This window comes from Xenopus laevis, chromosome 9_10S (genome assembly GCF_017654675.1).
Source record: "Xenopus laevis strain J_2021 chromosome 9_10S, Xenopus_laevis_v10.1, whole genome shotgun sequence".
NCBI lineage: Eukaryota > Metazoa > Chordata > Amphibia > Anura > Pipidae > Xenopus > Xenopus laevis.
The window spans coordinates 2,239,512-2,266,287 of record NC_054388.1 but is presented as its reverse complement, the minus strand read 5'-3'; the positions used below and the strand labels follow the sequence as shown (position 1 = coordinate 2,266,287).

Sequence of the window (26,776 nt, the reverse complement as noted above, 5' to 3'; positions counted from 1 at the left end):
TATAATTAGGTATAAATAGGTGTAAATGGACGTAGAAATCTTTTACGAGGCTTGTTTATACAATGCATACGTTGAAGTTGCGTTTATAAATATATATATATATATCCACATAAACAAGATCAAGAGATATCCGAGGAAGGAATGAATACACACATTTTCGGGCACCTATATATATATATATATATATATATCTCACTGGCAGTAAGTTCTGAGCCGGCACCTAGATGAGCGGACAATGGGCCTCTGAAGATTCTACTACAAACAAGGTCCAAAAAAAATGAACTCACAATAAAAAAAAAAGAAAGAAAATCCTCCTCCCTTTGGAAAAAGCTTGTGCCGGGAATACTTGGTGCCAAACCGTTGGGTCGGAACAAGTCGGGAACACAAACCAGGCAGGAATCGTTATTATGAAACGGCAGGCAAAGAATATGGACATCTGCAGGCACGTGAATACTCCAGGCATCCGTCAACTCCTTGCACCCTGCTGATAGCGGGGGGCAATAGATCCAGATATGTGGGTTACCCATCAGCTCCTAGAGAAGCTGTCTCTTCTGGCACAAAGTGGGTAATACATTCTTCTCTCCAGCAATTGGGTTTATGGCACGTTGTTGAGCGGAGTGTTGGGGTCTCAGAACCCCCAAGAGGTCAGGCTGAAGGAGACCCACCTGGATTCTATAAGAGGTGCAGGAGAACGTTGGAAGGTGATGTCTGCTACTGGCTGGGAAGGGCTGGTCCCTCTTCTCTATATTGGGGAGCTGAAAGGGTAGTGCAAAGAGGGGACCACAAGACACTGATTGTGCAATTGTTGGGCTGATAGTACAGAGTGTGTTGGACAAGTGAAACTACGAGATTGGACTCAGGATAAGGAACAGGGGGTGATGAGAAGGCAATGTCCGTACAATCAGTAGGTCTGTAGACATGGGACAGTAACTGGATCCCACGGCAATGACTACAGTAGAAGTCAGTGCAGAGTCGTGTCCAAGGGCAGTGTCAGTGCAGTTAGATTGTAAGAGGGCAGTGTTGGTGCAAAGAGATAGTGGGTAGCATTGATAGTGCAACAGGAGAGTCATAGGGCAGTGCTGACATGGAGAACAGCAGTGCAGCGGAGAGGTCACGTCTCCAAAGGACCAGAAGGAATGTCAGTAGAGTTCTGAGGTGTAATGAGCAACGGGTGGCAGTGGAAGTGAATTGGACTGATGAATCTGCTTCTGGAGTACATGTAATGCAAGGGGCCCATTATGAAATAGAAGTGTAGGTTGAGGAGGTTGGGTTCATACAGTGTGTGTGTTTGAGTTGTATGGTGCCCTCATGCCCAGGCCTAACGGATACACACATCTCTCCCCCAGCTGTCCAGCTGACTCCTGTTCCTGCCATCACCCTCATGCCAGTACTGCTCCCTGCCTTTCCCCTGCGGCCTTGGAGATTCCCTCCTTCTCCTCTGCAGTAGGTTCTCTTGATCTGGACCCAGCTCCTCCCAAGAGCCCTGACGTTGAAGCCTCCTGGTTTCTCTTCCTTGGCTCTTGGGCTCCAAGTCCTCGTAAGGGTCAGTCTCTATGTCCATACAGGAATCACCTGGCTCTGTGTAGGCAGAGTCCCGACTGCCCTGCGTTTCCGACTCTAGTGTGTCATGCCGGGAAAGGATGCGAGAACCCATCTGACCTCTCCGTAGTTGCCCCTCGTAAATGCCCATCTGGTCAGCTCCATCCGACCTCAGCTCCCCATGTACCAAGTAGGAACCCTGGTTAGTAAGACAGACAAAGCGTGCAGAAACAGGAGTAGAAGGGTTATAAGCATGCACACAAACAAGCAGGTTAGAACATTTTAAGCAAATATCTAGCCAGGTAAGGGTTAAATGCAGTAAAACCTGCATAGTGTTACTTAGCAGAGCTATTACACACTTAATTAATATAGGGTTGATTGCAGCTTGTGTGCACCAACAACTAACAGGCAGTTACACTGGAATTCTGGGCAAAATTATACATTGTGGGGAAAACATTTTGCTAAGTGTGTCTGTTTTGTTACAAAAATAATCAGCTCAGGAAAATAGAGATTGAATGGAACACTAGAAGAAGTTTGGGGGGTTTCATGAAACTGTAGAAGGTGTTATAGATCAACAGAAGATGTTACGGGGCTTCATGGAACAACTGAAGATGTTACAGGGCTTTATGGAACAATTGAAGATGTTATGGGTATTCATGGAAGAACTGAAGATGTTACAGGGCTTTATGGAACAACAGAAGACGTTATGGGGCTTCATGAAACAATAGAAGATGTTATGGGGCTTCATGGAACAACTGAAGATACAATATTACAGGGCTTCATGGAACAACAGAAGATGTTATGGGGCTTCATGGAACAACTGAAGATGTTATGGGGCTTCATGGAACAACTAAAAATGTTAAAGGGCTTTATGGAAAAACAGAAGATGTTATGGGGCTTCATGGAACAACTGAAGATGTTACAGGGCTTCATGGAGCAACAGAATATGTTATGGAGCTTCATGGAACAATAGAAGAAGTTATGGGGCTTCAAAGAACAACTGAATATGTTATGGGGCTTCATAGAACAACTGAATATGTTATGGGCTTCAAGGAACAATAGAAGAAGTTATGGAGATTGAATAGAACACTAGAAAAAGTTATGGGGATTTCATGGAATGGAAAAATATGTATGGAACAACAGAAGATGTTATGGGACTTCATGGAATATGACGACTGAATGGAAAACTAGGAGGAGTTATAGGATTTCATAGAATACACAACATTATGGTGTTACACATAACAGCAGAAGTTATGGTGATACCATGGGAACAGTTGGACAAATGATGGTGTTACACATAAGTTACAGGGATTTCAGTGGAAAGAAGGAGAAGTTATGGGCTTCATGAAATAGTAGATGTTATGGTGTTAAACAAAACAGCAGGAGAGGTTAAAAGGGTTACATATAACAGCAGGACATACTATGGTGTTATTGAGTACAAGAGTATTTAATCTAAGTAGGAGAAGTTTTGGTTGATACAGTACATGGAATAACAATGGGGATGTGCTAAATACTAGTGGAGAGATGGGGGCAGCAGATGGACTGGTGTTGTGGTTGGAAAAAGAGATTAAATGAGAAGCGTATGATGGAAAGCGGATCTATATGTTTGTACCCACGACACATGAAAAGAAAAGACACTGATTTTTTGATGAAACACTTTATAAATAAATATAAATATAAGCCTGCCGATCTTATTCAGCCTCCGCACCATGTCTGTGTCTGGCTACTCACTCCATTTAACATTTTCTCTTAAAAACATTATGTGCCGTTCTTCCTACATATTAAATAGGGGGTAATACTTTTTTTGGGAAATGTATTCTTTAAAAGTTATTCCATTTTAAAAATTGCAATTGCCTTCCATTACAGTCACCACAGCAATTAGATAAGCAGTAGACATGTACATATACAACATGTCCATATACATTTCCAGTGTTGCCGACACCAGTCAATGCTGGCTCCATTCACTGAAACATCTGAATAAAGATGCCTTAAAAGCTTAGGGGTCTCTGGAGAAGCAGGAACAAATAGTACTACATATTGTGGGTTACACTAACATATAGAAAATTATGAAATATAACTATATTTCTGGGGGCCAGAACAACCTAAAGGAAAAGATTGGTTTAATTAGTAGTTTTTTTAAGAGTCTCCTGACCAAGAAAAGAAGAGGCCCATTGGGTGAATGTGAGAGGATGGAGAACAGAATGTTGGAGAAATTGTAGCATGGTTCTAAATGAGATGCAGAGGGGCTTGGGATGTCTTGGGTCAACCAGATATGGGGGACTGAAGCATTTAAAAGGAAGGTACAACTTAGGCCCTTTTGTATGGCAGAGGGGACCCCAAATGTTACCTTTGATTAGGTGGGTTTTTGTTGGTGGCTCTGTTTTAAGCATATCCCCAAGAGAGAACCTTTTTTAAATTTAGTTGGATAAATATAAAAATATGGGGCATGCCACCATGAGGAAGAAACTTCTGCTGACTGTCACTCCATTAACATCCTTCCCTAGGCACTTATTTATTTGTTTCACAATATTTCATTCAGTAATCTATTGGAGAAGCCGATACTGGAGTGACTTTCAGGGTGCTCTCAAATGAGATATCTCCACTATTATTCTCTGCAGATTACTATCAACCCAGGTTACAATGAGTGCTCCTCCACCCGAGGGGCAGCTCCTGGCTCCCCACGGCCCCCCCAAAAGCCTAGGTTTTGCTTGAGTGAGGTCAGCACTTGCACCTGGAGGTTGGAGACAGGAGCGGGGCTGGATGCCAGGGCTGCAGTGGCAAGGGTACGGTTAAGCAGTGGATTGGGTGGGTTGATGCTGGCTGGATGAGTGGACTTCCAGTAGGCTTCTAGGTACTCTGCCAGGTGTTCACATGCGTCCTCCAGTTGGTTCTCATCCAGAATGATGTCAAACATTTCCTGCGAAGATAGGGTAGAGATCAATACAAGGCCCAGTACTTACTCAGATACACCCACCAGCCTGAGATCTCCTTGCAATATCAGAAGGAACATTGCTGAGACCTCAGCCTTACATCGCGACACACTGGCATTCAAATATAATGTACAATAAATGTTGCTTGCTTTGCATGCTACTCTGATAGCAACAGGAGATCCTTTCATGGTGAAAGCGACAGTTTGCCAGATGAATATGCCTTTTCAGGATTCCAATGACTCACCGGAGGGCACTGTGCCAGTTTATCAGCTGCCACCATCTGTACATTCAAATGCTTCGCCTGGGACTTTCCCCTGGATTTGATCAGCCGGTGTAAAACCTGTAACAGCGAAGAAAACACAAGGAATAGAGAGTTGGACAGTGAAAAAGGAAGCAATGGAGAATCGTAACAGAAAAGAAAATACAGCAGGATGTAGTGTATGACCATCATTACTTTTCTCTTACCCTACTCCAGACTCCCCTTAATCCCCTCAAACCACGCACCTTTGGAGAAGCGATCTTAATGTAGACAATAATGGGTGCCAAGGAGGTTTTAGCAAGTTGGGCTGGGTGGTTGATAGTGTCTGCGTCCAAGGCAACTAGCTGTAGGGTTCGAGCCAGCTCAAAGATGCGCTCAATCTCACTCTGTACCTCAGCTGTGTCCCAAGGAAGAGAAAAGGAAGAAATAAATGGACTAAGCTTTACCATCCAGTCAACTAGCAACCCTATTGTTTACTCTGTATGGTTCTCCTTGTCTCCATTGCCCTCTGATATCACACCTAGTCCAGATCCTACATCTCAATTGGCCCTTCAGTTGGCTGCTGGAATTTTACCATTTCAGTCTGGACCCTTCTATATCCAGGCTTTATCCCACCACCTGAATTGCCCACTGTGATTAAATCCAGGCTGGACCTCATCTCCCTTTTGATGATTATATATAGACAGTATCCCCCAACACTCTCATTTGTAGACCTAACAGTCCATGTGGTCTTCTTACCAAGACTAGAGCGTGTGTTGGAGCGCTCCATAATATTGTGTTTGCTTGGGTTGTTCAGGACTGATCGTTTGGCCAAAGAAATATCAGCAGTAACCCGAGTAATGGAAATCCTAGATGAAACACAAACCATCATCATTTTCACATGTATGACAGGCAAAGCAAAAACATATTTATACCTGCCCTATAAACTACTTATTTTTTATTTTTGCCTTATGTGGGTGCATGGAAGCTGTGGATAAAAAACCTTAGTCTCTGAGGATGATGAGATGTATAACGTGAAGGCTACAGCACCCCTACTAATAGTAGGTATATACATAGGAGACCCAATGAATATGTATGGTGAATCTCAAGGGTTGCAAAACCTCAGAAGATCCCATATAGAGTCAAAATCCCTCTAGTACGCATGTAATATCTCAAGATGTATACCTCCCATCAAATCGGTGCTTCAAGAAATCAAACAAAGCTTTCTGCATCATATCCGTGACCTACAGGAGCAGAACAGAGGCTTTAGAAATAAAGAAGGACAGGTCTGGCAAACGGTGATGCTAAAAGTAAGGGAAATAAGACAAATATATAGAGTTTCTGTGTCCATAAATTATTACCATATATCCTATTGTTCTATAAAAAAATGATAAACCATTTAGGAAATTGGCCGTGCATATAAAGACATCAATTGGTTTTGGCAACTGGATCTTTCACACCTAGCATGGGTGGGTCTGTTCCAATCGTTCCTTGAAAATCCATGCATGGAAAATCATATGAAACCCTATGTCTATGACAGTATCTGTACTATCTGTACTAATATGGCCAGGAGTCTCATTGAAGCCCAAAGCATGATTGGATCCATGATGGATACGCAACAGGTAACAGGTAACAGCACATGATCACCTCATATCCCTTTAATGATGGTCCCACTAGAATGATCGGCCTCATGGATGGAACAACATCATAAGGGGGGATGTGCTCTGTCTGCAAAAGAAAAGATGAATTATCTCACATATGTTTACTCACATGGAGTGTTCCAGTGTTGGAAAGGAACCTCCCACGCGTAGTGCTTTGTACACATATCATTATAATTACTGTATATGTCATAAATGCATTTACAGCCAACGCTACAACAGTTCAGAGACAGCATGGCATGCATTATTCACTGAAATCACAGGGCCCAAAGGAATGCCACAAATTGAGACTCAAGAGAGAGAGAGAGAAGGGCCATAGTTGCAGAGAGACCCCTGGGCAATGCTGAAAAGTCGGGGCTCTATCACTTGAAAAGAAAAATTGTACTTGAATTCAGGAGGTCCAAGACTTTTTGCAGGGGGAAGGATGTAGAGCAATTATTATTATTATTATAACAATATGTTATTGCCCATGGGCCTTTCTGCCCAGCCATAAAACCATCCCTGGACAGATAAAGAGATTAGAAAGAAGAATAAAACAGACAAACAAATAATTACTTACAGACTTCTGCTTCTGCTTAGCTATGCCAGTGTGAGAAGAAATGGGAGTAGGAGGAATGTGACAGTTGGAGACAGAGAGATGAGGATGTGGGTAGGTTGAAGGAGGGATAACGGGACACAGAGGAAGGGGGAGAGGGAATCAACAGGAGGGATCAGTGAGAAGGAGAAGAGAAAGAGGGGAAAGGGAATGAGGAAGGGACAAGTGAAGATCGGGAAGGTGTGAGTGGGAGTAAAGGAGTAACAGAATGGATTGGGGACAGACGGATGAAACAAGGGAGGAAGGGATAAGAAAGTAAAGAGAAGAGGTAAAAACAAAACCATGCGTGTTATTCTTTATATCCTCTGAGACATGTATGAACAAGAGCTGAACACAAACATGAGCGTTCTACCTACATCCATTGTGATCTTCAACCACGTGCAAAGTCCATGTTGTTTAACATGTTACTAATCAGACATGCTACACGCATTCACTCTCACAAGTAAACATGTCCTCTGTGTCCGTATTCTCATATCCACACCTTGCCTTACACTCGCCCATACCTTTATACACAACTCAGCTCTATATACACAAACACACATGCAGGTGTAGAAATACAATGCATCTGCTCACTAAAATGCTAAGATCCACTTATTATTTCCGTGCATCTTCAGAGCACAGAGTGTTAGCTCTTAGGGCAAGTAGCAAACCTTGCAGGAGAAGCAGGGTTAGTGGCACGCTAGGGTGAATGGAAGTTACCTTCTTAAAGAAAGGGACCCGTTTGGTAGTGGATGGAGGAGTGGTGACGCTCCCTGTGCTGTTGAGGGGGGAGCGCTGAGCCCCTTGAGCCCCTTGAGCTTCTGTGTCCTCATACTCTAAATCAACGTGATCTATATCATAAACTAAGGGGGAGTCCAGAGGACCTGAATAGGAAGGGAATGTCCGAGACAAAAAAAGCAAGTGTGAGTGGTAAGAAATGGGGGGGACAGTAGAAAATGGATGAGTGGAAAAGATTGGGTTTTGAGACAATGCATAAAAGGAAATAAATGAGGTTACAGTGAGATTAGTGAGGGCAAAACGGAAATACAGAGATAAATGGCAGTTGGACAGGTTGAAAATTGAATGGCAAAGATATTAGGGTGAGTATAAAGAGAAAGATGTTGGTGTGCGTGTATAGAGCAAATGAGGAGAAAGGAAAGATATTGGGGTGATGGACAAGGGAAATATCTGAGAGTAAAAGGAAAGATGAGAGGGCAACATACATTATGAAGAAGGGAGGAGTTGAGGTGCAGAGAATTGGAGGTAATTACACACAGAAAATATGAAAAAGATCATTTGTTGAAGTAAAGTATAGATGAAATAAAGCAGTGGATGGAAAGAAAGTTGCTTGTCAATGCAAAGAAATGAATGAAAGACACAGGGCAAACCTTCTGCTAAAGGAGTCTGATGGGACATGTAGGGTCTTGATGAACAACCTGAATTTGTATCTCCTTTATCATCCTCTCTACCACTCATCATTTCACGAGGAACCTACCAGGACCAAACTGATCCCACCCAACCACCCTAAACATTTTACCTGATAAAACCCAGGGGAGGAGGAACCCGAGGCAAATGAGCTACAGAATGGATGAAAGAGAGTCTCACCTGTAGCTGGGGGTGTAGGTCTGCGGGTCCCACTAACCACATCACCTAAACTGTTGGAATTACCGATGGATTTACTGTAAAAGTGGATAAAAAATACATTATGGAGAGGGAGGAAAGAAATAATAAAGGTGTCAAATGTATAGAGAGAAATATAAACACAGTAATTCCCACATAACTGAGAGTATTTAGACTGAATGTCCCTTTAAACTACATACGTTTTCCACCAAAAGGTTCAGAACCATACAGTATCTATAAGGTGGTTAGTGTAACCAGTACAACCTACATGGTTGACTTTTACATATAGTAGGGCCTTCTGATTGTCTCCATCTTACAGATACAGGAGAGAGAGGTCTACCTGGAGCTTAGTCGGCTCTGTCGCAGCTTCTGTTCCTGAAGAAGTCTCATGTGCTCTAACTTCACAGGACTTGGGATAAATCCAACTTCACAGCCTTCTCGCACGGCACGACCAATCCACCAGTCATTGTTATATTTCTGAGGATGAATGTGCGCCAGAAAAATGACAAAAGTCAAAACATGGAATAAAAAAGATAGCAAAGAACAGGTCAAGGCAAAGTTGAAGATGAAGAACTAACTGTTAGATAGAGAGAATAAAGACAGTATCATGTTGTACAACAATGGTGGAGCCATAAATATAATTTGTATGTAGTCCGTGGTTTCCCAGTCATTTCATCCTGTGTCCCCTTCTTGCTGTTCCCCAATGTGTTGCTTACCTCCTTGATGTGAAGGAAGTCTTTGGGATCAAAGTTGATGCACATTCCCTGCACGGGCGCATCATCCCCGGGGGACGGGCTGTATCCCACATTTGTCCGAACTGCAAAGGCCACCGGTTTTGTCTATTTTGGAATAAAACATGCTATACTTTAGTTTATGGGAACAAATACTATTTTGTTCTAGGATGACCAAACTATGGTCTATGATGTTCTATAGTTCCAAACGGCAAGTTGGCTTCCAGATAAGACCTGCCCAATCCACTTCATTTTGGGGCTACTGGTGTATGGGACAGGTTTACAGGCGGGTTTTTAACTGAATCTTTACATTTTTGTCCAACTGTGGGCTGGTGGTGGGCCCAGGATCCTCCCCACAGTTCCATTAATGCCCTTTACCCAGCTTTCCAATCAACTTTTGTCCAGGTTCCTTTTCTACTACCTTTGCTTTTTCCAACTGTGCCAAAGCATGTCGCTCTTCCTCCTTCCTCAAGGCTTCTCGATCCTCCTCAAGAGACACGTCCGAGTCCGACGGGCGACTGGTGTATGACTCTGCAGAACCCTGGGGGGCCACAGATAAAAAGCTACTGAGAACAAGACTCAAACAAGGGGTTGACGTATGTAGCAGCTGTTCTGGGAGCTGAGGATCCCAGGCTTGGAATGGGTCAGAAGAGGGAAAAGGAAGACATGGAGGCAAAAAGGAATAAAAAGAGTGTGAGAAGATAGAACTGGGGAGAAAGTGCAAAGAAAGGAGAGAATAGAAAAGCAGCGATTGCCACAAATGCTCCTCATATGGCAGAAAGTGCCACTCACCTCATGTTCCAGGCCATACAAGTACATTTTCCTCTAAACTCTGCAGCTGTTTCTTCCTCCCTATGAGCTTCTCTCTCTGCCAGTCTGCAAATGCCGCCTGCCCAACACTCCCGCTGATATATATATATTTATATATCAATTGGTCACATATCTAGAGAAAGTGCTGCAGTTGTGCGCTATAACCAATTATACACACACGTTAATCCATGCTTGTCTGCAGCCGCCACTGTTACAAGTATTCACACAATATACTTCACACACACCCCGACGTCCATTTGTAGAGAAAAAACAATAATAAAACTAGCTCCACACGCACACAATCTTCCTATTTGCTGATCCCACTCTTAGCTAGCATCGGATTCCAACTGTCCGTTCCCACCCACCCCCGGCCTTTCCCCCCAGAGTCCAAGCCCACACTGAGGTCACAGATATGTGACAGTTAAACTCAGGGCTGGAGACAGCTGTGAGCACCAGAAACAGCTTCACGGAACTACATAGAGAATAATGTGAGTTGACTGTCTGATTGATGAGGACATGTGTCTGCTGCCAACAACAAACCATCCCTTCCATGCTCAAGCACTCCCACCTTCACCATCCTCAACCCTTCCTACACCTCCATCACTCCATTCCACTGACACCGTAGGCCATATTTAATGTCCAGTCACTTCTGCCCCATTGCTCCCTGCTACAAACATGAGGCCTACACCACTTGCTCCAGTCCAGCTTACTTGCCCTCAGGTCTTGGCCATGACTAGGCCTCGGCTTTCAGCAGTTGTACATATTTCCATCACAAAGACCAAAACAAACATTTCTGCTGCCTTAACCAACTCTATCTGCCCCTGCTTTCATATTTACTATGCTGTACCTCAACCCAACAGCCAGGGTTCTTTAGAAAACAGAGTTCATCTATTCTTACAGATAGTGAGGGAGGACCTTGGCCTGCTTATTTGTGGCCAGCAGTAGTGTAAAGTGGTCACACTGTACTGAACTCAAGTCAAACACATTGTCAGGCTCCCATGCCAGAGTAACAGAAGATCTCACAGTGGGCCCCACTCTGGTACTATTCCCATCAGCCCTTTCTTATTTTCATCATATAAAATCAATTCCATTTAATAGTTGTGAGTGTGGGCCCTGGGAATCAGATTCATTGGTGGGCCCTGGGAATCAGATTCATTGGTGGGCCCTGGGAATCAGATTCATTGGTGGGCCCTGGGAATCAGATTCATTGGTGGGCCCTGGGAATCAGATTCATTGGTGGGCCCTGGGAATCAGATTCATTGGTGGGCCCTAGGAATCAGATTCATTGGTGGACCCTGGGAATCAGATTCATTGGTGGGCCCTGGGAATCAGATTCATTGGTGGGCCCTGGGAATCAGATTCATTGGTGGGCCCTGGGAATCAGATTCATTGGTGGGCCCTGGGAATCAGATTCATTGGTGGGCCCTGGGAATCAGATTCATTGGTGGGCCCTGGGAATCAGATTCATTGGTGGGCCCTGGGAATCAGATTCATTGGTGGACCCTGGGAATCAGATTCATTGGTGGGCCCTGGGAATCAGATTCATTGGTGGGCCATAGGAATCAGATTCATTGGTGGGCCCGAGGAGACCCATTCCGGAACTTCTAAGCCTTGCTGCCGCATCAGAGAAAACGTATGTCTGCTTGTCACCCTGGATTTCTGTATTACAGGAATGTACAGTATCATTCTCCATCAACACAAATGCACACAGTAACACACTACTACCCAGCCAACTCTACTGCAAAGAGTCCAAGTAAGTCTTCTTGTGGATGGGACTAAGCTATATAAAATCAATAGCTGGAAACTCTTCTTGGATATAATGGAAATCCATTGAGAGCTCACTCGTCGTGCCAGGAAAGCAGAGTCAGTAGAAGAGAAAGAACACGCCTCGTGCCAAGCTCAGAACATTGATTCTATTGTCTCTATTTCATTTATATCCTTCTCCCCCTTTCCAATGGCCAATTTGATGATTCCTGTAGTAATTGTCTCCATTAGATTCTCCGACTTGGAACTTTTCCAGTGTCAACATCCAGCTCTACACACCTCCAACCTCCAACACATTACATTTCGCAGAGAGATAGAAACACCTGATTTAGTTTCGATAACAGACCCTAATACAACAGTGGTTGTTCAGATTGTCAGAAGAAGACCTTCCATACTCTTACTCCAGGCAACCTCATCTGGACCTGCAAACCATCCACCTTTCTAAAAACAGTTTTGGATCAGGATTACAGCCCAACATTATTCTTTAACGGTATCTTTCTGTATTCTGTTGGTCCTAGGCTAGCTGACTCTCAGGTCAACCAAAAGCCTTGTATTAGCAGTCTAAAAACTCCTAGACCTTAAGTCTACTAAAAATAAACCTAACAGGATTGTTTTGCCTGCAGCAATGAAATCTTAGTTGGGATCAAGTTCAAGTTATACTACAAAAAAAGTTGAATGGTTTGATTAAATTGGAGTCTAAGAAGGGAGAAGGTCTTCCTGTTATTCGGAGCAACAAGTTTCGGGATATACCTGTATCCAATCACATTCAGTCACAATCAGTCTGTGTAGGTATCAGATACTAAAATGATCTGTAATATCAGTTTCATGGTGGGGAATGGGCTGAAGTTATACAACACCTCTCGCTCACCAATAACTGCAAATATGCAGAGAATGAATGTTCCAGGCACCCAGTAACTGTTGTCGTCACACTTTCTATTTACAGGGATGTTATACTGAACAATTTTGTGTTTCGGGAGCTCTAACATTTTATTGCTCCGCATGGGAAGGCAACAATGAGTGAGCCACAATGTCAAATTTTCTTTACATTTTGTAGAATCATTTGGCAACTCTGGGAATTCAGTTTTTGGGGTTTTTTTTGTTAAATGAATGGTCATATTTTTATTTTAACTTCACGTAGCTTCACTGATGCTGCCCTGTTTCATTTTATTCAGTCTTCTTCAGGACTGAGCATAGTGAATCCTCCCTCATTCAGTGTAGTTGTCCATGAGCCTCCGTTCACCACCCAGACTTGCTCTCTATCTTCTGCCTCTCCTGCTCCTTCCTTTTCTGTCATTAACATTATTGTCCATTACTTATATAGGGGCAGCCAAACAACCCCCCAACTACTGCCAGGTGACACGCAGTGGGCTAGGTGCACCCCAATTCTCATCATCATTGAGCACAACAAACCCCACCTGCTCTCTATGCCGATATTACAGAAGAGCCCAAACAAGTAGGAGACAGAAGGCCATAGGCACGTGCCTCTTCTGCCTACCCTAGTTCCGAGCCTGAGGGCAACTTACAATTTGTGGGTGTCGTTGTTGGAGTATGAGAACTTACAGAAGAAACCCGCTTAGACTCAAAGAGAAGACACATGAGGCCATTTATTTACCCAAAGGGGAACAAGAGCTTACAGGGTACCTGAACCCCAGGGGTTGCTAATGTCTGACAGATAAAAAACCTGGCACTCTGGTGACTTGTGTGTGTAAATCACAGACAAATTAGGGGCAGTTAGGGGTCAGTAGGGGACATTTACGTGCCTCCCACCTCCTGCCCCTCTTATTGCAGTCAGTGCTTGATCCACAGCACAAGGAATGTAGGGGCCATTCCTTACATAGGTAAAAACTAACGCCAGGTAAATGCAGGTGTTGCCAACTTCATTGATTGTTGCGTTCAGCATCTTTTTCTAGTCATTTTAATTTTGTTTTTAAATATTGACAATTTGAATGCTCACCATGGTTGGGGTGCAATTGCCTCGAACTCGTCGCTTACTTTAACTTAAATACAATCTTGAAGATCATCGTCACTCACCGCTCTCCATTGGAGGTCCGGGTGCTGCGCTCCGAACCCGTAGCTTGGGAAGAAAACTCCACTTCGGACAATTTGGACACAGACTCCAGGAACCCCTCAGACATCAGGCAACACCTTACACATTTCGTGTGTTTCCACACATAGGTCATAGGTGTTTCCTATAATTACTTGTGGAAACACATGAAATGCGTAAGGTATGACCTGATTCCTGGAGTGCGAGTCCAAAGTGAAGTGTGGAAGTGAAGTAAACTCCAAGATACTGTTTTGGCAGTAGATGTCAGACTAATTCCAGCGCATAAGGATGCAGGTATAGGAAAACATTGGTTTTTAGCCATTCAGCCCCAAATCTCAACTCACTGACCTTCAAGCTTTGCCTTCAATTGAATATAAAATAAGATAAAATGGCCATTCCTCCCAGTTCTCATCCTACCCACCACCCACATCACGGTTGTTCTCCACGAAAGAACCTTTTTTTCCCATAGGTTTGGCACAAAAGTATCAAACAAACCCAAAATGCTGGTGCCCACGTGGGCAGGCTGAAACACTCACCAGAGTAAAAATACAAAATTCAAGAGCTTAAAGGGAAGCCTAGATTGAAAGGAGTGAAAAATAACTTGCCGGTTTGGCTAATAATGAGCAAAAAGACATTCATGGTTTGTCCCTTTGTTAAACTAAAACCTCTGCTTAATTCACAAGAATTAAGATAAAAAACAAGAGGGAGCTCTGATTCTCTTGCCAGGAGGGCCTGCAGCCAATGGGAAGTGAGTGGGCGTTTCTAGGGTCAACGAGTTTGGCAAGAACAGAAACGCCCACTCACTTTCCAATGGCCGCCGCTCGGCTCACTAAACAGAAGCACCGCAGCCCCTCCTGACAAGAACCTGGGAGAATAAAAGAATGAATGTATATTTAAAGCTGGTTTGTTTTGCTCTATAAGAACAGAAGCAGCTTATTTAGTTCTGACTACACATTCCCTTTAACATGTGCTTGACTGGCCATCACTATATTTAATCCAATAATGATCATCCAGTCAAATAAACGCTGAAGAGACTGCTAGGAATAACATGAGGGGAGCGGCTGCTATATTGGGCCTTAATTAAGCCAAAATACCCCAACAGGCACCTTAAATAGCACCCCAAACATTAGTTCATGACATGAAAATGCCGGTGCCACTAATGGTATCCGACTGCTTCAAACATGAATGTACTGAACAGAATAGCCACTATCTCTATCTCTCTCTCTATATATCTCCCCCAGTATCTCCCACTCTATCTCTCTCTCTCCCCAGTATCTCTCTCTCCAGTATCTCTCGATCGCTCTCTCTCCAGTATCTCTATAGCTCTATCTCTCTATCCAGTATCTCTCTATAGTTCTCTTTCTCCAGTATATCTCTCTCTCTCCAGTATATCTCTCTCTCTCCAGTATCTCTCTCTCTCCAGTATCTCTCTCTCTCTCCAGTATCTCTATTTAGTATCTTTCTCTCTCTCTCTCTCTCTCTCTCTCTCTCTCTCTCCAGTATCATTCTCTCTCCAGTATCTCTCTATCTCTCTATCTCTTTCCAGTATATCTCTCTAGTATATCTCTCTCTCTCTTTAGTATCTCTCAATTGCTCTCTCCCCAGTATCTCTCTCAATCTCTCTCTATCTCTCACTCTCCAGTATCTTTCTCTCTCCAGTATCTCTCTATCTCTCTCCAGTATCTCTCTATCTCTCTCCAGTATCTCTCTCTCCAGTATCTCTCTCTCCAGTATCTCTCTCTCCAGTATCTCTCTCTCCAGTATCTCTCTCTCTCTCTATGGGGCAAATTCACTAAGCGCCGAACGCTAGCGTCAATTCACTAGCGTTGGGCATTTTCGTTACTTCGCAAATTCACTAACGAACGCTGGCGTAGATTCGCTAGTGTTACTTCGCACCCTTACGCCTGGCGAATTTTCGCTACGGACGTAACTACGCAAATTCACTAACGTGCGCAGTGTACTGAACGCTACCTTTTACGCTAGACTTCCTTCGCCACCTCAGACCAGGCGAAGCGCAATAGAGTAGATAGGGATTGCTTCAAAAAAAGTTCAAATTTTTTCTAAGTCCCAAAAAACGCTGGCGTGTTTTCTACATTATGGGTGATAGGCTGAAAAAGATCGAGAATTTTTTTGGGGCTCCCCTCCTTCCCCCCTACATTTCCTGACTCATGGCAACTTACCTATACAGTGGGCACATGTGTAGGGCAAAATAAACATTTTATTTGATGTTTTGAAGGTTTCCCAGGCATTTGTAGTGATTCTACGTATTCCTCCATTGAAATTTGAATTTGGCGCCGTATGCAAATTAACCTTCGCTAGCGTAACTTCACTTCACTTAGCGAATCAACGCTAGCGCAACTTCGCAACCTTACGCTACCCCTGAGCGCAACTTCGGATTTTAGTGAATTTGCGGAGCGCTGGCGCAACTACGAATCTTAGTGAATTTGCCCCTCTCTCCAGTATCTCTCTCTATATCTATCTATGCTATTGATCGAATTATCTGTCTATAGTATATCTCTCTTTTTCACTCTCTATTTATCTATCTCTCTATCTATCTCCAGTATAAATCTATCAGCACAGAAGTTCCTGAAATATGTTGCTGACGAGAGAGAACCATATACTTATCACAATAACACAATTAAAGCCAGGACAGTAAAATGGACAATGGGATCACAGCATTATATTTATATATATATATATATATATATATATATATATATATATATATATATCTCACACAACCATACACAGTGAGATACACTTCTGGGGCTTTTCCTAATTAAGGAACACATTTGCGGCCCCCTGTGACTGTCTATCAGTAATGAGTATTACATATTGCGGTGTGGGGCAGAAGACAGCTGTGATCACCCAGTGCCCGTCATCACAAATAACAGCCTCACTTTACATTTCCCAAAAACCCCACAACTATATAATGGCAGAACATTCATATAGGAAACTGGTCAGCAAAGCTCAGCACAAATATATAAGGTCTATAGAAAACAGCACATCCATACAGAACATACAAACACCTGTAACCATATAGTTCTATACACATATACAGAGACACACGCAGATAAAAAAATATACAGGTGTTGAACCCCTTATCCAGAATGCCCGGGACCTGGGGGTTTCCAGATAACGGATCTTTCTGTTATTTGGATCTTCATACCTTAAGTCTACTAGAAAATCATATAAACATGAAATAAAGCCAATAGGCTGGTTTTGCTTCCAATAAGGATTAATTATATCTTAGTTGGGATAAAGTGCAAGCGACTGTTTTAGTAACACACAAAAATTTGGATTATTTGATTATAATGAGTCTGAGGGAGACGACCTTCCCGTAATTTGGGATCCCATACCTGTACTAGTAGACTCCTGTTGAACACAAAACTAGTCAAAGGTATAAAGAGATAACAGGACAAAACGAATTGTCCCCTTTATAACAGAAGAAACAAAGTTTAGTGAGAGGAATAAGCCCCTGACACAGATCTGCTTTTCTCATGTAATATATCTGCTACGACTCAGCTAAACGTGTTATTCTGGGCACACGGGATTAAAGGGGCAGATTTTCTGTTTGCTTCCAGCTGCACAGATATTCCATTTGGGGGTCTCCTATGAACTGCTGAGATCCCAACTATTCTTATTTCATACATGGGAAACCAGCCTGTGATTCCCCCGCACTATCCCCCCATTCCCACACACACACACGCTGCTGATTGCACTGAGCTGGAATAAAAAGGGAAACTCTAAATATATCCCAACAAGTAACCAGAAACACAAGGAATCACAGGAGCAAGACCTCCCTCTGAGATTGAGAGCAGGCAATGGATAGAGAAGGGACTGTACAGGGAACACTAAATAAAGGGAACACTAAATAAAGGGAACATTAAATAAAGGGAAAAGACAGTGGAGTGAAGGGAAAGGGGTCGGGCAGCTCTTACCAAGACAAGTCTCTGGATTCGGGGTGGGGGTCTCGGGATGGAGGCAACCTCTGGTGGAGGCTCTGGAGCAGACATTCTGCTCCCCTCCTCGGAGAGGTCTATGTGGAGCGTAAGGCTCAGGTTACAGGAATCCTGCAGCCTTTGCAACCTGGGTGTGGGTATATTTAGCTGTGTTTGAGGGATAGGAAGGGACACAAACATTGTGGAAAGGGACACGGCTGAACTGGGAGTGAGGGGAGGGGGCTACAGTGGTTGACACATAATGCTCATCCCTTCATTTTATCTCAATATCAGGTCATGAACCTCTTACTCATTGGCACCCATGAGGGCATGAACCACCAAATTCATTAGTATCAGGGTAGTGCCCTCAATCTTGCCTTCTGCACAGCACTTTAATGATAGGCACCTACTACGTCATCGGGACATGGCACCTTATGTATCATACAGGGCACTATATACTACTACACTATAAGGACATTGATGCCTACCATATTATAATCCACACAATGCAACATGTACCTCCCGTTCATACATCAAAACAAAGGGAGATCCCCAAACAATATGCTCACCGGTGGAAATGTGGAGTTTGGGCGCCAACCCCAAAACCATTAGCAACAGGAGCAGATGCCGATAAATAATATAACACAAAACTGGGCCACACCAAGGGAAAATCCCCCATACACACCCAAGTAGAGCAAACAAAATTGTGTTCCAAAAACCATGTCCAAAACAGAAGCCTTAGGCATTTGGTGACATGATGATTGAGTGCCAGCGCACACGAAACGCGTAAGGCTTTCAGTTTCTCTTTTGGAATAAACTTTGGTTTGCTTTACTTGAGTCTGTATCATGGATTTCCAATGGGGTGCCCAATTTCTGTTATGTTTTCTTACCCCCATACTAATATAGAAGACACCCTAGCCTCACCAGACCCCCCTTATCGTTGTCCTCTGTCTAATAGACCAACCTTAGAATCTTCACTACACTCCAACTCCCTCTAGACTTTTGTCCGCATCTATACAACTTAATGCACCATCAGTATCAAAGCAATAAACTATTCATATCACTCACCTCCCCTAATCCACTATGGTCTCATTTTAGGGAGCCTGAGCCTTCCTAAAAGGTCATTATTCCCTGCTTATGAAAACTAGGGATGCACCAAATCCACTATTTTGGATTCGGCCGAACCCCCGAATCCTTTGTGAAAGATTCAGCCGAATACCGAACCGAATCCGAACCCTAATTTGCATATGCAAATTAGGAGTGGGAAGGGGAAAAATGTTTTACTTCCTTGTTTTGTGACGAAAAGTCATGCGATTTCCCTCCCCACCCCTCATTTGCATATGCAAATTAGGATTAGGATTCCTGCTGAAAAAGGCCGAATCCCGAACCTAATCCTGGATTCGGTGCATTCCTAATGAAAACGAACTTCCAAACCACCCTCTGGCTCCCCCAATACACAGACTTTCTCAGCCTATTGAATATGTGTTTATATCAGAGATATTTAGAACAAGAATAATTGTACTTATTGGAACCCAGACGCATTAGAGACATCGGCATCTTCTCATTCAGCTGGACCCAATGTGGTTTCATACACAGAACCAGAGGCTCAAACCATGCAATCGCTGCTGACGCGTTTCTCTGCCAGGTACAAAACCAATGTGGATGGCGCGGGCATCAATGTACAGCAGCTTATCAGTATCAGTAGCATGGTGCTTCCCAGGCCCGGACTGGCAATCTGTGGGTTCTGGCAAATGCCAGAGGGGCTGCTATAAGGTCCCATAGAAAGTCAGCATTTAGTGGGCTGGTGGGGGCTGTTTGGGCCTCTGAGTGGGCTGATTGGGCCTCTGTGTACCTGAAATGCCGGGGCCTATTTTAGTTCTCAGTCCGGACCTGGTGCTTCCTAAATTCACTTTATACAGGGGGTGTAACTACAGAGGACCCTGCAGCTGCAGGAGGTATAGGGGGCGCCATGAGTGATTTCAATATATATCGGTAATACAGGACAACCTCTGGATATGTTGGGGGCCCTAAAATGAATTTGCTGTGGGGCCCAGTAACATCTAGTTCCACTGCTGAGTTTGCCTAGTAATCCGTGTAGGACACACCGCTGCTTCACCCACCGAGATCCAACTCATGAGCAATAGTATCATTGAATACCCCTGCCAATCACTTGGGGAAATCACGTGTGACCCTTTGTGTTGTGTTATACAATGTGCAGCTTTGTCACTGTCACAACTCACTGTGCACACACACACACACACACACACACCAGGACTCCATGATATATATATATATATATATATATATATATATATATATATATATATATACGGATACAGACCTGGCCATGTGTATGCAACAAGCAGCAACTCACCCCAAACTAGGGTTGCCACCTGGTCGGTATTTTACCAGCCTGGCCGGTATTAATGATGGCTGATCCTAATTAATAGGGAAAAAAGATAAATATATAGGAAGGTCGGGATTTTTCCCAGAAAATGGCAACCCTATCCCAAACACAAACCACCTACCCACACACACCCCGACATGTATGTATGTATGTATGTATGTATGTATGTATGTATGTATGTATGTATAATCTGCTCTTCCAGCATTGCATGTGCACATCATGTCACCTCCCACGCACACAAACACTAGTGCAAAAAGCAATACAACAGCTGTGACTGTGTGACATCCCCCCTCTGTACACACACACACACACACACACACACTAGTGCACATATATGAATACATCCGACCAGCTGTGACCACTTACCCCCTCCCCCCCACTGAACCTTAATGTATATGTACTCAACTCCCCCACCCCACAACAACCTTCCACCCACCCATCTGCACAATGGTGTATGACAACACAATCATTAGTAGTGCTCTCCATGCCCAGTGTAGTAGAACTAGCAGCAGTGGGTGCTGCCATACTGGGCACTATCCGCCAGGCAGTTTAAGGTCCAGACTGTCGGTTGCTTGGGGCAACAGCATTTTGTACAGGCAGATGTTGAGTGGCGCTGTAAGGTCCAGACTGCTGTAAGATGCCATAGACCATTACTATTGATTGGGCTGCTGGGGGCTTTTTGGGCCTCTCTTCTTGAAATGCCAGGGACCTGACTTGGCACCAACCTTCCTGACCTACAGTATATAGGGCAGTCTCTCCTACAATTCACACACACTCCTGCACTGTATATATATCACAAACAGCAGCAGTAGCCAAGTCTTGCACCCTGCACCCACATCCAGTCAGTGATCCCCTCTACACCAGTGATCCCCAAACTCACGAGTAACATGTTGCTCCCCAAACCTTTAGATGTTGCTCCCAGTGACCTCAAAGCAGGAGCTCATCATTGAATTCCAGGAGACAAGTTTTGGTGCATAAAACCAGGTGCCCTGCCAACCAGAGTCTCCTGTAGGCTGTCTGTCCTCCCAATAGCCAATCACAGACCTTATTTGGCACCCCCATTCTTGTGTTGCTCCCCAACTCCTTTTACATGTGAATGTTGCTCACTGGTAAAAAAAAGGTTGGGGACCCCCAGGGCCACTGTACCAATGAGGTGAATTTGGAAATGCAGCTGTTCTAGCGCAGTAAGGGCAATTGCGTTAGCCTTCTGGACCCCTCCATGAATATTGTGGACCCCCCTCGACCTCCTCCATTGCATAAAAGTGAGTGCACGGGGGAGTAGGGGGGTTGCAGCAGCAGCAAGCTGCCTCAGGCAGGGAGGGGCCCCTGGGGACCCCTCAGTATTGCAGCCGCAAAGCCCCTTCTAATTGAGCCCCCCACCGCTTAGTTTAGAATCAGCGGCAGCCTGCAGGGAGTAGGTCAGACTGGGCTGGTGGGGCCCACAAGGGCCGGGGCCCACCGGGTTTTTTCCTGGTGTCACACCAGCCCTGCTGCAGACAATATATAGACATATACAATATACATATACAATATACAATAGACATATACAATATACATATGCAATATACAATAGACATATACAATATACATATACAATATACAATGAATATCAGCATATCCAATAACAGCACATGCAATGGATGAAACAGGCACATAAAGCCGTCCATGCACCATCATGTCATATATATATATATATATATATACCTGCTATAAATACACATTATTTTCCCAACTTGTATTCTGTCTCCTCTCATTCTCCCCCCTTTATCTCTCTCTCTGGTTCTTTTCTCTCTCCCATCTCCCTCCCTGGCAGGCAGTTAATTAGCGTTTGTCATTTCCATTTCCTGACGTAGGAGCATCTCTTCCCTGGCTCTGGTTGCCACGGTAACCAGGACCCGGGCCTAACGAGGCCTACGTGCTCATCAGGCCCGTCGCACAGCACATTAGTGCCGAGTATGACTCTCACCTGTCGCACAAAGCTGTTGGAGGTGGTGTCGGAGCTGGTGCTGCCGTCCGAACGTTTAAACCTGCTTTTCCTCTTCGCATATTTGGCCTGGGAAAGAAACAGGGAAGAGAGGGGATTATAAAGGGGATTTGGGGGGACAGAGAACATAAAAGGGAGGTCTGGAGGAAAAATCATATGTTTTCGATTATAAATAACTCCATCTGCTTCCTATAATATTACCCTTCTGCTTCACATCAGGTACCAACACACTTTCATGCACCCCTGTGTATTACCTGCTACATTACCTGTATATTACATACATGTTATATTACCTGTTACTTTACATACATGTTATATTACCTGTTATATTACATACATGTTATATTACCCGTTATATTTCCTGTTATATTACATACATGTTATATTACCTGTTATATTTCCGGTTATATTACATACATGTTATATTACATGTTATATTACCTGCTACATTACCTGTTATATTACATACATGTTATATTACCTGTTACTTTACATACATGTTATATTACCTGTTATATTACATACATGTTATATTACCTGTTATATTTCCGGTTATATTACATACATGTTATATTACCTGTTATATTACCTGCTACATTACATGTTATATTACCTGCTACATTACCTGTTATATTACATACATGTTATATTACCTGTTATATTACATACATTTTATATTACTTGTTATATTTCCTGTTATATTACATACTGTACATGTTATATTACATGTTATATTACCTGCTATACCTGCTCTCTATCATTTCCTCTCAACTAGGGCCACAGCAATTGCAACCCCAGTCAGCTCACAGGGCATTTCGGGGACCCCCCCCCCCCAGATAAATAGATCAATAGATCTTTTGTACAGAAGGAAAAGAAAGGCTGATAAAAGCTTCAGGCAGCCCATGCCCAGGTGTACAGTTACCCGGGGGCAGATAAGAGGCAGGATTATAATAACCGTTGTTCTTTGTGGACATAGGGGTTTGGGTGTGGTATGGGGGTGACCCTGCATTAGGGTCCATTGAGTGTCTCTGGCAATGCCCCTGCGTTCCACACCAATAACCCAAATAAGCATTTCCCATTTCTATATGGCACAATATCCTATAGATACCCCAGTAGCCATGACTTGGGGCAGATGGGAGAGCAGACGGGAAGCACAGTGATTGCTGCACATACAAGTAACTCGCACCCCCTGGGGTTATTTCCCTGCTCCCCCACAGCTGTTTCCTTCTATATCAGCCCCTGCCCAGCAGCCTCACACTCCCCATATTATTATCCCTCTCCATCTCTCCTGCACTCTCACTCTCCTTTGTGACTGTCTCCCTCTCTCTGCCAGTCTCTCCCCCTGTCACCATTAACCTGCAGCTTTCTCTCTCTCTTGCTCCTCTATCTGTGCCTCAAGCCCTACAGCTCCTGGTGTCTCTCTCTGTCTCTATATATAATATATATATAATAGTGCAAAGGGTGGTCCCAATATGAAGCAGCTGCTGGTACAAAAGAAAATACACAGGACCAAGGACAGCGCTTGTAGGGCTTAAACAATTGCAATTCTTTATATAATAGGAGTGCTGTCCTTGGTCCTGTAAAGAGATATATATATATATATATATATATATATATATATATATATATATATATATATATATATATATATATAAGTATATTGGCTGATCTTCTAAGTATGACAAATAATAATGATCATATTAGCATGGCGGGCCACCCCGTATGTTTGTGTCTCACCTGTAGGCTGTGGCCCTCTAACACATCCATCTGGATCTCCTGCATGGAGCTGGACGGGGTCCTGGCCATCCTGTTCTGCTGGACCATTGGTGAGTCTCCCCCCACATATTCCAAAATCACACTCTACTCATCACATCCACATCCACCACTGACAGGGATCCAGGAGAGACAGAAGAAGAGGAAATAAGGAGGGGGACAAGGGCAGAACTGGGGAGGGGAGAAGAGAGGCAGGAGGCAAGGGGCACGGATGGAGAGAGAGAGAGAGAGAGAGGGAGGGAGAGAGACATGAGGAGGAGGAGGAGGATGGGAGAGAGACCCAGAGGAGGAGAGTGACGAGAGAGGAGGTGGAGCAAGTTGGAGACACAAGAGGTGATTTAATAGACTGGGAGTCCGACTCAGTACTAAATGGAGAACAGGTGGGCCAGGGAATTTAGGGGGGTACAAGGCAAGAAGAGAGTGGTGCATGAGAGAGAGAGAGAGAGAGAGAGAGAGAGAGAGAGAGAGAGAGTGAGAGAGGCAGATAGTTGGAAGAGATGGGAAAGGAGGGGCAGTAGCAGCAGCAGGAGGAACAACGATGGCAGACAAGTGACTTCTTAACAGCAACACTCCCTATAGCTCAACTCCCTCCTGCACCCCCAACACCCACTCATATATATATCTATATATCTATCTATAGATATATATATATATATATAGATATATATATATATACACACACACACACACACATATATATATATATATATATATATATATATATATATATAATATCAAAACAGGGGGGTTGTGGGAGCACTCTAAAGGCTTTAAAGTATATATAAGTATAATAAATGCTATTGCATATGTACCCAAAACAGGGGTTATTTTGTTACAAAGTTATGATCATAAAATTGATAAGCCACCATACCACGTCAAGGTAAACCCCGAATGGCGGTCCCTAACTTGTTTTATATTTTATGTGCATTTTAGCATTATCTGTAATCAATGTCCGTTGAACGCTGTTTTTTCACTGAGGGCTAAATCCTCCCCTAGCCCTTAGTGAAAAAACAGCGTTCAACGGACATTGATTACAGGTAATGCTAAAATGCACATAAAATATAAAACAAGTTAGGGACCGCCATTCGGGGTTTACCTTGACGTGGTATGGTGGCTTATCAATTTTATGATCATAACTTTGTAACAAAATAACCCCTGTTTTGGGTACATATGCAATAGCATTTATTATACTTATATATACTTTAAAGCCTTTAGAGTGCTCCCACAACCCCCCTGTTTTGATATTATATATATATATATATATATATATATATATATATATATATATATATATATATATATATATATATATATATATATATATATATATATATATATATATATATATACATATACACACACACAGGCACCCCAGTACCCACACACATACATATATATATATCTCTCTGATGCACCCCAGCACCCACACACTCACATACACCGTTGTGTTATCAGCACCAATGCAATTAGTTTCTCCATCTGCTCTCTGACCTATAGTTCTACAGAGTATCCCTGTACACACAGCCCAGAGTATTATTATTATTATTATTATTATTATTAGATGGAGCCTATGAGCGAGAATGGTGGGGACCCTGGAGCTTTGCCTTTGCTTGTTTCTTGCACATTAATGTCACCTGCAATATTAATAGACAAGTTATCCCACAACAAACACAATGGGGGCCCCACTTACAGGGGTTCTTCGCCTTTAAATGAACTGTTAGTATGATGTAGAGAGGGATATTCAGAGATAATTTGCAATTGGTTTTCATTTGTTATTATTTGTGGTTTTTGAAATATTTACCTTTTTATTCAGCAGCTCTCCAGTTTGTAATTTCAGCCATCTGGTTGCTAAGCTCCAAATTCCCCTAGCAACCATGCATTCATCTGAATAAGAGACTGGAATATGAATAGTAGAGGGTCAAAACAGAAAGATGAGGAATAAAAAGTAGCAATAACAATACATTTGTAGCCTTACAGAGCATTTGTTTTTTAGGTGGGCTATGTGACCCCCATTTGAAAGCTGGAAAGAGTCAGAAAGATAGAGATTGTTCCTTATTCCCCCGAAGAGCTTACCATCTAAGGCCCCTAGCACCCATACACAAGGCTCTGTTCAACCTGTTATACAGCGCTGCTCATGTACTCAGCACAATAATAACCACAGCTCATTGCAACAACAACAATAATAAATAATAATAATGCAAATAATAACAATACAAATAATAATAATAATAAAATAAACAATAATAATAATAAATGATACAAATAATAGTAATAAATGATACAAATAATAGTAATAGAAATAATAATAATAATAATAAACAATAATAATAAATAATAATAAAACATATTAATAAAAATAAACAATAAAAATAATTATAAAATAATAATAGTGGATGGAAACTCAAGGAGACCAGCAATATTCCCATGCTCCACCCCCAACACCCCACCCAAATATTCCTGTTCATCATAAAGAAGAAGGAAAGGATAGGGGCGTGAGTGTAACAAATGTTACCATTTTAGTATATTACACATTGGCTAATTCTAAGAAACTTTTCATTTGGTCTTCCATATTTATTTTTTCATTATTGGCCTTCAAATGCTCTTTAAGGCTACAAATGTATTGTTATTGTTACTTTTTATTCCTCCTCTTTCTATTCAGGCCTCTCCTATTCATATTCCAGTCTCTTATTCATATCAGTGCATGGTTGCTAGGGGAATTTGGACCCTAGCAACCAGTTACCTGCTGAAATCTTTCATCTTTCT

The 26,776-nt window shown here is 43.0% G+C and overlaps 1 protein-coding gene across 8 annotated transcripts; it reads right to left on the bottom strand.

Moving 5' to 3' along the window:
- On the bottom strand, positions 1 to 24,226 carry cacnb1.S (calcium channel, voltage-dependent, beta 1 subunit S homeolog). Of its 8 annotated transcripts, none has more exons than XM_041579164.1 (14): positions 23,978 to 24,226; positions 22,223 to 22,309; positions 9,712 to 9,831; positions 9,276 to 9,398; positions 8,900 to 9,036; positions 8,545 to 8,618; positions 7,660 to 7,823; positions 6,355 to 6,435; positions 5,893 to 5,951; positions 5,467 to 5,576; positions 4,974 to 5,125; positions 4,714 to 4,809; positions 4,271 to 4,456; positions 1 to 1,738 (listed from the first exon to the last, which is right to left on the bottom strand). In XM_041579164.1, the coding sequence occupies exons 1-14, from the start codon at positions 24,062 to 24,064 to the stop codon at positions 1,319 to 1,321; spliced, it is 1,896 nt and encodes a 631-aa protein (XP_041435098.1). In that variant the 5' UTR covers positions 24,065 to 24,226; the 3' UTR covers positions 1 to 1,318. The 8 variants fall into 8 exon arrangements, with proteins under 8 accessions (XP_041435098.1, XP_041435099.1, XP_018093485.1 ...); XM_041579165.1 differs by lacking the exon at positions 7,660 to 7,823 and adding an exon at positions 6,925 to 6,944; XM_018237996.2 differs by lacking the exons at positions 22,223 to 22,309; positions 23,978 to 24,226 and adding an exon at positions 17,850 to 18,065.
- Positions 24,227 to 26,776: the final 2,550 nt, after the last annotated feature.

What these genes read in the sequence shown, in the direction of transcription:
- cacnb1.S (XM_018237996.2), bottom strand. Translation starts at nt 18,050, where the DNA reads ATGTTTGTGTCCCTTCCTATCCCTCAAACACAGCTAAATATACCCACA. An exon ending in ACCTACACCCCCAGCTACAG is followed by an intron (nt 7,824 to 8,544) that starts GTGAGACTCTCT and finishes CTTCCTATTCAG; the next exon opens with GTCCTCTGGACTCCCCCTTA. An exon ending in AACTGGCACAGTGCCCTCCG is followed by an intron (nt 4,457 to 4,713) that starts GTGAGTCATTGG and finishes CTATCTTCGCAG; the next exon opens with GAAATGTTTGACATCATTCT.